The 12,393-nt window shown below is 41.2% G+C and overlaps 1 protein-coding gene across 2 annotated transcripts in view; it reads right to left on the bottom strand.

Annotated features, from left to right (window-relative positions):
- Window positions 1-12,393, bottom strand: part of LOC138304101 (protein MTSS 1-like) — a 545,913-nt gene that overhangs the window by 264,347 nt on the left and 269,173 nt on the right. For both annotated transcript variants that reach the window (XM_069243840.1, XM_069243841.1), the window contains exon 5: window positions 9,870-9,961. In XM_069243840.1, coding sequence (XP_069099941.1) covers window positions 9,870-9,961 — 92 coding nt within the window. The remainder of the gene's footprint in view (window positions 1-9,869; window positions 9,962-12,393) is intronic.

The following is a 12,393-nucleotide window of genomic DNA, read 5'->3' as shown; positions in this document are numbered from 1 at the left end:
GTTGATTCTTCCCTCGTCAAAGATCCGCAATATCAAGAGGGAATTAAGATCAGCTTTAGCCAGTCTGACCATTTCAATAAGAAGCATTGCCCGACTGGTGGGTCTTTTAGCATCTTCCATTCAGGCAATCTTCCCTGCCCCCCCTGCACTATCGAGCTCTACAGATATTGAAGATCAGATACTTAAGACAGGGTCTGGGTTGGTCGGCTTTGATTCAATTGTCCACAGAGGTCAAGGAAGAAATCCAGTGGTGGCTTCACCACATGGAGGCATGGAACGGTCGAGCCATTTTTGGGTCTAATCCAGAGGTCGTGATAGAATCAGACGCCAGACAGTGGGGATGGGGAGCCTGCTGCGGGTCTGTAGTGACCGAGGGTCGCTGGTCAATGACGGAGCAAAATCTCCACATCAATAGCTTGGAACTCCTAGCAGGGTTGTTTGCGATAAAGAGTTTGTCCCCTCTCAAGACAGACTGCTGCATCCTTCTGACAATGGACAACATCTCAGCAGTGCGATATGTCAACAAGCTTGGGGGAAAGAAATCCAGGATTCTAGCAGAGATAGCCAAGGGGTTTTGGCATTATTGCTTAAGTCACAGGTTGGTAGTTCTGGCCGAATACCTTCCGGGAGTTCAGAACACTATTGCAGACTGGAACTCCAGGTATCTGACGGACACCAGCGACTGGGGGCTGGATCCAATTATCTTCCAATAGATAGCCCAGGAATGGAGCCCTTGCGAGATAGATCTCTTTGCGTCTCGCCTCAATACCGAAATTCTTCAGCTGGAGACCGGACCCTCTGGCCTTAGCGACAGATGCCTTTCTACAGAATTGGTCCCCTTTTCAGGGTTATGCGTTCCCTCCGTTTCTATTGATTCCCAGGGCCCTATCTCAGGTTCGGAGACAGAAATCGAACCTAGTCTTGGTGACTCCATTTTGGAGGTCTCAACCCTGGTTCCCTGTTGCACTTCAGTTAGCTTGTGCTCGTCCGTTGTTCATTCCTCCATGGCAGAATATATTATTGAGTCCAGTGGGCCTTCAACATCCACTGATTTTATCAGGGACTCTTACGTTGATGGTATGGATGGTTTCAGGGCAAAATGGAAAACCCCAGGCCTTTCGCAGCAAGCCGAGAACTTTATCAAGCAAGCCTGGGCCTCTAGCACTCACAAGAGATATGCATCTGCATGGCGTAAATGGGGTAGTTGGTGTAAAGGAAGGAGTATCAATCCCTTGGAGTCAAATATTGAACTGATTCTTAATTTTCTGGCAGAACTAGCTCCTTCAGGGCTGACATATAGGACTATTAGTTTTAGATCAGCTATTTCAGCTGGGCATAAACATATTGATGGTAAACCAGCGGGTGAACATCCCCTTGTTTGTAAGTTATTGAGAGGTATTCGATTTTCTAAGCCTCCTCAAGCCAAATATTCAGTGTTATGGGATGTGAACATTGTGTTAACATTTTTAGATTCGTGGCCTAGTAACAGGTTTTTATCCCGTAAACAGCTTTCAGCAAAATTGGCTATGTTATTATGCTTAATTTCCTGTAAGCGAGTTTCGGATGTGAAGGCTTTGGATTTATCTGGTAGAGTTTACTCTCCTAATGGTGTTAATTTTAATATTTCCAGAAGGACTAAAACCAATTGCAAGTCAGTAACTTACCCTTGGTATCCGGATAACTCAAAAGTATGTGTGGTGCAATGTTTGAAAGATTATGAACTGGTTACTGAGGAATTTAGACAGACCATGGATGGTCAATTATTGATTTCTTTGCAGAAACCATTTAAGCCAGTTTCCTCAGCCACACTCTCGAGGTGGATTAAATGGTTAATGAGTAAAGCCGGTATTGATACCAGTCAATTTGGAGCCCATTCTGTTAGGGGAGCTATGGCCTCTAAATCTTATACTCTAGGCTCAAATTTGGAGGATATTATGAAGACAGCAGACTGGTCTTCTGAATGTACTTTTCGTAAGTTTTATTTTAAACCTGTTGTTGATGTTGCCTCTGTTGTTATTGATTAGCTTTGAACTAGGATAATCTGAGCCTCCGGTCCTGCCATAGAATGAAATTAATTCTATCTTACGTGTCAAGAATTTTCAATTTTATTAAGGACACGGAGGCGAGGATTATCCCTCCCATATAATATTTATTGATGTTATACTTTGATGTGTTCAATTTTCAAACATGATACTTTTATGCCCTCCCTGTATTATCTTTAGAGAATTATTTAGAGAACTTTTTGCTGAATAACCTGGCAGTAGGAGGTATTATTTTCTATTACTGTTTATCCTAGGATCCGATCAGAAGAATTCCTGATTTGTTATCACGAGAATATTGATGGAGGACGCTCTTTGGTCTCCACTCGTAAGATGTTTGATTCAGCTTACTGCTCCGGTTGAGTTATCTACAGACAACTGGTTTGGATGAGAAGAATTTGTGAACCAGCATCTACGAAGGAAGTCTGGAAAGAAGTTTTATGGTTATCTGTTTGGACAAAGAAAGAGGATATTACGTTGGGGGTCATATTTAATATAGACTAAGGTCACAATAGGTGATTGGAGCATGTGACTGGGGTGTAGAGCATCTTGGAATGTGAAGTTTTTTTGTTTACTGTTTGATTGGCTGCTGTGCTTGGCTCAGTAAAGAAAGAGATAGCATAATCCTCGCCTCAGTATCCTTAATAGAATTGAAAATTCCTGAAGCGTAAGGTAGAACAATTTATACTGAGAAAATCTATGCCCGAGCAAAAACCATGCTGAAGCTTATATCGTGCAGACTTCTGTGCATTCAAGACTCCACTGGTTTGTTGGTTCATGCTATCTGCTCTCTCAAAGAAGATGCCAATTTCAACAACCACTGAAGTTAAATCACTCCACACAACTATTCCCCAAATTCTACGAGGGGCCCACAAATCAGGCACCGAAGACAAGGCAGTCAGTAAACTGGACACAGACACACTACAAGAGGTTCCTAAGGATTATCATTTAGCAACACTCCTTGAAATGAAGGCATGGTAATCCTCAATAGGTATTAATATTGAGATATTCATTTCATTATCACCTTCTCTGCATGAATCAATCTACTGCATAATGTTGCACTTAGAGCATTCAGGTATCCGGCCTCTATAGAACTAAAACTTATTATTTAATCAATTAATGTGTGATCTTCCACCAAAGCAGAGGCAAGTGCAGAATCATGAACAAATTAATGTGCAATTTAAACACATTTAGAGAATGCTCATTTACAGAAACTGGCAAAGGTAAATGCACAGGTCAAATCGGACTTCAATCTGAATACAAACAATGCATCAAACAAATTATCAATCTCAAAGTCTGTTCTATCGCACCGTTGACGGTTCGGTCCAATTACCACACATGCGTACAATATTCATCAGGAGGGAGCAACTGAGTAACATAAACATATGACTCTGTAACAAGGATGAGAACACCATCAACTAAACATCGGTGCCAACAACACAGAAAAGATGGTGGCATAATTAGCAGTACAAAATGCAGTAGGCGTGCATGAACTGTGCCAAAGCCGAAACAGAAGTTGAGCGAGACGAAGCCACAACAAAAATCAGCCATACACCTTTTCTTAACAAGCACTGGCAAAGCCAATATGTCTCGCCTTTATAATGTGAGTGCCAAGCTGCTGGATCTTCCAACAGCTATCTGTAAGGCATTCTTTAAGTAAAACAAAAAAAATCCAAATGCTGGAGGAAAAGAAACAAATCCTATGGTGCCTCAAAATTGTACATCAAATTCATATTTTAAATTTTTATAAATGGCATGGTTTATTTTCAAATATTTTTCACTCCGGAAACTAAACAAAAATTTAAAGAAATAAAGAAGTGTCAGAATATAAAGGGTTTCGCTTCCCAATGCCTAATTTATTTTCCGCAGGATTTAGCCATTTGACCCTCTATCCTATCCGAGGGTGTCTATTTGTGAACCGCCAGAAGAAATGTAATTGTAAGTACAGCTTCTGCCTCAGGCCCTAGCTCAGCAAGTGAAACAGAGGCCCATCCTTACTTCCCAGAACTCTGGGAGTCCTTTAGGTGCCAAAGCGTGTTCTTTGTAGAAATCAGGAGACTAGAAAAACCCTTAAGGACTACTTTTTAACCATTTCTCAGTTCAACTTATCCCTGCTATTGTGCTGTTGCATAAAAGCTGGGAGGAGTGTGTTGCAACACAGCACAGGGGTGGTATTTGAGAGCTGGAGCAGCACAAGAGGGAGAAAGCTAGCAGCAAATACATACACTCTCAAGGAGTGAAGTATGAAAAAGAAAAAGTAGTACCTTAAATGAGAGCATGGAATGATTCAAGTCAGCCAATCAAAAGGATTTTTAGGAGGCTTAAAGAGGCTATGCTCCAGGGGAGTGAAAAACACAAGAAAAGGCAGGAAAGCCATCAAATAAGAAGCAAGCAAATGACAGTGACAATGAAGCCAGACAATGGTAAGCACTGTAAGCTCACAACAGATTATTTTTCGCAACCAGAAAGCTTGTGCCAACTGGTAGGCACCACCGAAAACTCGGTTGATTAGGCAAACATCCCTAGAGATCAGCAAGTGCCTTCAATATTTTTTTCTTTTGTTTTTTGTTTGTTTGTGGCCACAGCCATAGAGTGCAGTGGTATTGAGTTCAGTGATATTGAATGCAGCGTGTACAATGCAGAGTCGTAGAATGCAGCAGCATAGATTAGAGTGGCGCACAGAGTGAAATGGTGAAGAGTGCAGTGGTATAGAGTGGCGAAGAGTGCATTGACAGAGTAGAATGGTACAGAGTAGAGAGCAGTAGCATGAAGTGGCATAGAATTTGGTAGGGTGTGGAGTGGTGCAAAGTGGTTTACAGTAGAGTGCAGTGGTGTGAAATGGTGTAGAGTCGGGTAACAGAGTGGCGTATTCATGGTGTGATAGCACACTACCATTACAGACAACACATTTTCAATTGAAATGATCATTCACAGACATGCACACTAATAAAACTATAGGGTGCACAGATGAAAATGTACAGAAATTGCATTGCCTGGATTAATGATTTGTTTTGATCATATTATGCATTCTCAGGTCAACTTTCTGAAAGCCCCCAAGATGTCTTTAGCAAACCAGACAGCTGCACAGTCTGGTAGGATACAACCTAAAAGGGAGATGCCCTTGGTTGGATTACATTGGAGATCCAGTTCTTTACATTCCTGATGAAATATTTACTGTCAGAATAAATTTGTATAGCAATACAAAAACAAACTGTAAATATATTTTTCACGTGAGAAACACTAAATCTGAGTACGGAGAATAGCACTGTCACTTAGGCATCACCACTGTCTGTATGCAGCCCATTTTTTTATGCAGACCTCCAAAAAGCTGGAAATTCACAAATCCCCTGTGGGTGGGAAATAAGGTTGTTTGACGGCCATAAAATCTGTTCAAAATGGCGAGAAATGGTTTTTGCTTTGTCCAATAACGATATTCGTGAATTCGGCGTGAAACTCAGCACGCCCCCCACGTAAGATTGCGATGAATTCACAAATATCGGCAAACAAAAAACATTTACACACTCACTCAGACACTAATGCGCTCACTCAAAGACACACACACACACCTACTCACAGACCCACTCAGACGCTCACGTACCCAGTCACAGACCCACTCAGACTCACACACCCACTCACTCACTCAGACACTGATGCACCAAGTCAAAAACCTAGTCAGACACTCATGCACCCACTCCGTGGTGTGGAGTTGCATGCTTATAGGAGGGTAGGCTGCATGGGCCATGCCCTGCGGCCAACGCCCAAAGCCCACAGAACAAGGCTGTGCACTGCGTATTTTGGATTAATCTAATGTGATTCATTACTACTTAACTTTAAAAAAGAATTCACTGAAAAAAAACAAATGTTACAAAGACGTTATAGTTAGAAAATAGAATTTTAAAAAACAATAGAAATTCACAAAAAAAAAAAAAAAAAGGTTACAAGGACGTTATAGTTAGGTTCTGAATTTATTCACACAACCACAGAAATTCTGCTGTTCGAGTTATTTCAAGTAACTCTAACTGGTGTCCTCGCCATGCACTGGTAATTACCCCAAATATTGCAGCACTCATTACATCCTTTAGAACATCATTAATAATACCAATATAACATTAGCAGTCAAATTATTGATGAGATAACTGTGTATGGTGGGGACACAAGTTATACCTTAGGGCACGAGTTATAGTTACTTGAAATAACTCTATAACAGCTACATTTCTATGGTTTTGAGCGTGGAAAGTCAGAACCTAATTATAACGTTCCTGTAACCTTTGTTTTCAGTGAATTTCTATGTTTTTGTTTTTAATTCTATTTCCTAACTATAATGTCCCTGTAACCTCTGTTTTTTTGCAGTGAATATATATCTACATATGTGCACACATACCTACATCTTGATCTGGTTGCCAAAAATATATCCTGAAGCTGTTAACAGAAAGGGAGGATCAAACTCCTTCCTCTTTAGATCTGCCAGTCTGAAAGGATAGCACCTCAAGCTGCAGAGTTGGCCCACGCCTGTAGAGCACAAGAACGGAAGATACAGCTCTCAATCCTTCATCACAGATATTTCTGTCTGAAGTGAGAGGCCAAAACAGGCTTTGTCTTGTCTTCTCTAGCCAATGCCTACATCATCTGGAACCAGGTGGCCCCACCAAAACCTTTTACAAGGCACAAGCTGGCTTATAATATACCAGGGTAATTAGTTGGGAAAGAGAACTATGTGCTATTACTGAGAAGGCAGCCATGCACATCCCAAAACCATGCTTTCCCGTATGAATTTGGTTGCAGTCAAGCAACCTAGACCTATATTTCCTGAAACAGTCATTTAATAAAGGAGGTGGAGGTCGTGTTTTCGTTCTTCAAAAACATTTTGCTACAGCCTCACAATAGTAAGTGTGGTGCTCTTTGGGTAGTGAAATCACACAAGATCAGCAGAAGATAATGAATTCTGGACTCCTCAAGAGAAGTTTTAGAAATACTTTCTTAACTTTTTTTCACATATACACCTCCATCAGTTAAGGATCTACATTTACTTTACTACATCAATTGCGGTTGTATGATGGAAGAGTGAGTGAGTGAGTGAGTGTGTGTGTGTGTGTGTGTGTGTGTGTGTGTGTGTGTACACACATACCATATAGACCTCAACTCCTAAACTCTACCCAACCTTAAACCTAAAAATATCCTTGCCACTCACATACCCTTACCCACCATGAAACCTAAAAATGACCTTGCCACCCTAACACCATTACACGGACTAAAACCTACAAATACCTTTGGCACCCTAACACCATAACTCACCCTAAACTCTAAAAAAAATACCCTTGCAGCCCAAATACCCCCATACACTCAAAATACGAAAAATACCCTTGCCACCTAAATACCCATACCTTCTGTTAACCGTAAAAATACCCTTACCACCCAAATATGTATACCCACCCTAAAACCTAAAAATACCCTTGCAACCCAAATACCCCTACTCATTCTAAATCCTAAAATACCCTTGCCGCCCAAGTACTCTTACCCACCCTAAAACATAAGAAAACCCTTGCCACCCTACCACCATTACCCACCCTAAAGCCTAAAAATATCCTTGCCACCCTAACATCATAACCCACCCTAAAAATACAATTGCCACCTTAACACTATAACACACCCTAAACCCTAAAAAAATCCTTCCACTCAATAACCTCACTCAGCCCTAAAACCTAAAAGCACCCTTGCACATATACACACACACACATATATATATATATACATATTCTACACTTACCTGCAAAATACTTACACTTTCGTTGTAAAGGCATGCGTGGTAAAGGGATATGTGTAGTAAACTTTTGCGTGGTAAAGGCATATGCATTGTAATGGATGCGTTTTTAAGGTATTGTGTGGTAACAGCCACGTTGTAAAGGCTGTTTCCGCCCTCTATTTCACAGCGTGAATCGACTGCATTGATGTTTACCCACAATGCTTGACCTAGTCTTGGTTTTGGCATTCGTTATCCAATGACCTATAAGGCTCCACCTTTGTATCCTATGACCTACTTGAGTGAGGGAAAGAGGGATGTACACATTTCAGGTTTGAAGTCGATTTTTTGGGGTTGTTTTTTGCAGGAGAACAATGTGATTTTCAAACGGAAACTGTAAGGGTATTAAGAGGGGCGAAGAAACTGGAAATTAAAACACCTTCAATTTGCCAAGATATTCACTTTAGACTTGTAATTTGCTGTGTCACACTGCAAAACTAAAGTCACTTTCAGGTAAGAAACTACAAGCAGGTGACTTCAAAACTGGATCACACAAGACAAGGAGGCATAGAGCACCAAATTTGAGGTACAGTTTCTTTAAAAAAAAAAAAAAAAAATAGAAAGCTACGATACTTGCTATTAATTAAACATTTGATCAAGTTTTTAGACAACTGTAAATAAAAATGACTTTTATGTAGTACACAGCATGCAGTTCCAACAGCAGTATGGGTAAGGTAAATGTGTGCACCCAACAGAAGCGACCCTTTCTTTGAGCAATCAGCCGTGTCCTCAATCCGAGATCCAATTGTACTAAAAGACAGGGCAAGAAACGACCAAGTGTAGTGCAAGAGCACAGGTAGCGAACAAAATCGTTTTATTTGCGTACTCTTTTCTATATGTAAAAGTATCTAAATACCTGTTTTAACCACTGCTATTGTCAGTTGTTCTGCGGTAGGAAAGTGACCAACCTCTAATCTCACAAATACATTTTATTTTCTGGGAAGCAATACTTTCTTTAGTACCAGATTTTTTTTGCATGTCAAATAAAGTGTGGGCTTGAAAAATAAATCTCGAAGTCTAGTTTTTTTTTTGGGTGGCTGCACACGGTCAGTAGAGGAGTCAGGAAAACACAGAGGTATTATAATATAGAAATAAAAAGACACGCTAAAGTTACAGTTGCTAAATTAGCAAATTGAATTGATATAATCTGTTTTACACAAGTCCATCGAAGTACACTTTGAAAAAAAAGACAAGAAATATGTCTTGTGTAATTTTGTCTACTGCCCTCCATGACAAAACCAGCGCCGAAAAAAAACATGCCCCATATAAACCTACAAAATAAATGTTAAATTGCTTATGTACCTACATCTGCATTTCTATCTCAGTTTTTTAACCGCTGGAATGTACTCCCCCCATCCTATCAAGTGAGCTCTGTTGTTTTCAGGGGGCATGGGCTGCGGGTCAAAAATACACAAACCAAAATAGTGTTTGGAAATGGACAGATGTAGAGGTTTCCATATTTTATTTCTACGTTTTTCAATAAAATAAGGGCTGACAGCTACAAACAGCCAAGATAAAAAAATAAAAATAAAAATCACTATCCGCAACACGTGGTAAGTTACCTGTGTTTTTTTTATTTAGGTACAGTGGTTTTGGAAATCCTAAAAGAGACAGATGTTTAACATGTAAAGCATGTGCACTGCGTTTTGGAGAAAAAACTCTCTCTCCATGTTTTGATATTTATGAAAAGTGGGTCAACTTAAAAGTGTACACTGCAATGCCATTATATTCAACATTGTACTTTACAAACCACCCAAATTGTGTTATAGGATTGAGTTGTGCATGTGCATTTAGAAAAGGGGCATCTTTTGTGATATTGCTGGTCTTTCAGAGGCTAACTTGAAATACAGAGTGTGTCATCTATCATTCTGCTCTCCACAAAATGTATTCCTCCAAAACTAGAACATTGTACCAGCAGCATAGGCCCAGCTGAAGGCATCTGTACAGACAAGAGAACCAAGCTGAACTCAACTCAGGAAACCGTTATTAGGATACCTTTTAGGAACTTGGAGTTCTAAAATATAGGAAGTTACCTTTAGCATGATCCTTGTCCAGCTGGTTAGCTACTTTTTTCCATTCTTCAATTTTAATCTCCAAGGGGTTTATTAAATTGTCTGTTAAGGCACTGAAAAACGAAAAATAAGACTTCTTAATGCATGTTTATACATAATCATTCCACAAATACAAGCAAGCAGACTAAGCAAAACTCGAATAGTAATCGGAGAGAGTGATAAGAAGAGGTTCAGAGTTAACCCAGAAATCTCGGGGACTGCTGTAAATTTCAGGCACGACTCGGCATTACCAATACTGATTTCGTCTCCTGGCATCCATGTTCTCCAGCTCCCCGACCAGCGCAGGCAGCATGACAGCTCTGTCTTGTGCCGCAGCATCAGGATGTTTACAAAGTGAGTAAATGGCAAGACACGAGGGGAGAAGAACGTAGGGTTTCACAGAGAGAAGTCTACCAATCCGAAAACGGAGATTGTGTTACACATGTAAACATCACTGGGAAGGCCTCCTAGAGTACTGTGCTTGCATGATCCCCTACCAGTGTGCGTCCAGTTCTGAAAATGTCGTCTGGGTTGTTTCCCCGTAGTATTCAGGGAAGCCAGGTTAACTGCTAAAGAAGCATGCTTACATGGCTGAAGGATTTCTACAGGACAAACGGCAGCCCATTGCTTAATTTGAGCTGGTGTTTGCCGGTGGAGGGCACCGGCACTTATGGCACTTTTTTCTCCACATCAGATATTTCTAGAGGACAACAGATGGAAAAATAAACAAAAACGAAAAGATTCTACCCAGTCTGTCATCAATTGGGAAGGCAGACACCTGTAAGAGTGAGATACTGAGGCAGGTAGTGCCTGGCAGTGAATTAAGGGGGCCTAAGGTGGATAAGGGACTGCGCACCCTGGTTATTCGCGCTATGACATTTTATAGCACCAGCAGCGGGTATCTGAACAGCGCTTTGGGCACAAACACTTCTTATTGTACAAAGAAAGCACTGTACCAGCCCCAAATTTAAGTCACGGCGAAAATGAGTCTGTCTACTAGAAAAGGGAAAAAACAAACCCACAAAGCACATTCTCCCCATGCTCACCGCGTAGGTGAAAAAAAACCCTTGTCCTTAGGGTACGAGAATGTTTAATCATGCTTTGCGGAGGAACAAATACAATCATTATTTAGCAAAGATAGCTTGTGTGCCTGCGCACAGGTCACAGGTAAAGTCTCAACTGGAGTGTTTTGCTGCATTCTAAAAATCACATCTTAGCGCCCTGCCAGTTTTGGGGCCTTCACTTGGATTGTTCCCCAGTTCTCGTGGCCTCATGTGCACTGCTGTACTCAGTACTAAAGGCAGCCCCTGGCATTTTGTGCCCACTTCTGAAGGCTGACTTACTGCGAGCAAAGTCGTTCTCTGAGGTAGTCTTCTGTTCTGCAGGCCATTTGTCATACGTTTTGTCCAGCTGACGAACCAGCTAAAGAGAACTGTGAGAGCTAGCCTTCTGTCAAGCTGGCAAATCCTAGCAAGAAAGTGCGCGTCTACACGCTTTATTTGTTAACAACCAATGACCTGTGTCAGACAGAGGCTGTGACATGAAAACAAGAGGCTGGGACACAAACATCCTGTCAATAAAGCCCTCTTCCTCCCTCCATCTCCTCCTCCGAGGAAAACTTCAGTCACCAAATGCGGGGCAATATACGTGGGTATATGTCAAGTCAGCAAATAAGATTAGAATAGTGGCGTACAAAAACCACAGACGACCAATTTGCTAATAAAACACAGCCCTTCTTCAATTCTGAAAGTTTAACCCCCCCTCACCGCAAAAACAATTATTTCTCTCTCTCCCTCACACACAAATATATCACATATATTACCTACTGGCAGTCGCCAGTATGTAGTTATAGCCAGGACCTAGTTTCCATAGGAAAATCGATTTTTGACTTGCCAATATCTTTGGCGCTGGTTGATGAACCTTCACAAAAATTTCCCAAAAAATGTGATGCTCACTTCAGCTGCTGTCTGAATAGTATTGGGATCATCCATCAAGCAGGGGCTCAGAAAAAGAGGGGGGCGGGCGGTTTGTTCCAAAACGCGTCTTCCCTATGTTAATTTCCATAGGGATTTTGAACACGACTACAGCCCAAACTGCTGGATGGATTTACACAAAATATGTCACAAAGCTAGCTTTTGGTCCAGATAGCACCCTTTTTGTGATTTGGTGTAAACCCATTCAGTAGTTCTCTAGTTATTAAATTAAAAACAAATGATATATATATATAATAACAAGAGATACAAATGCAGATCCTTCGCAATGCCTATGCGATGCTTCGTGAACCCTTGCGCCAGGATAAGTGCTTTGATTGGCAGGCCACAACCTGTGAAGAAAGTTGAGGCCGCCATTTTCCAAACCAGGACTGTGTCCCGGTGGATGAATTGCACGTGTATATAGTGCAGAAGGGGTCAGGGTAGGGGTACCCTGACCCCTGGGGTGCAATGTAGAGGTCTCTGAGGGACCCCTTATGAGTTTAAAAAAAGCCCCTAACCATTTTACGTGCGTG

Source organism: Pleurodeles waltl, chromosome 7 (genome assembly GCF_031143425.1).
Source record: "Pleurodeles waltl isolate 20211129_DDA chromosome 7, aPleWal1.hap1.20221129, whole genome shotgun sequence".
NCBI classification, from domain to species: Eukaryota; Metazoa; Chordata; class Amphibia; order Caudata; family Salamandridae; genus Pleurodeles; species Pleurodeles waltl.
This window is presented reverse-complemented; position numbering and strand designations above follow the sequence as displayed.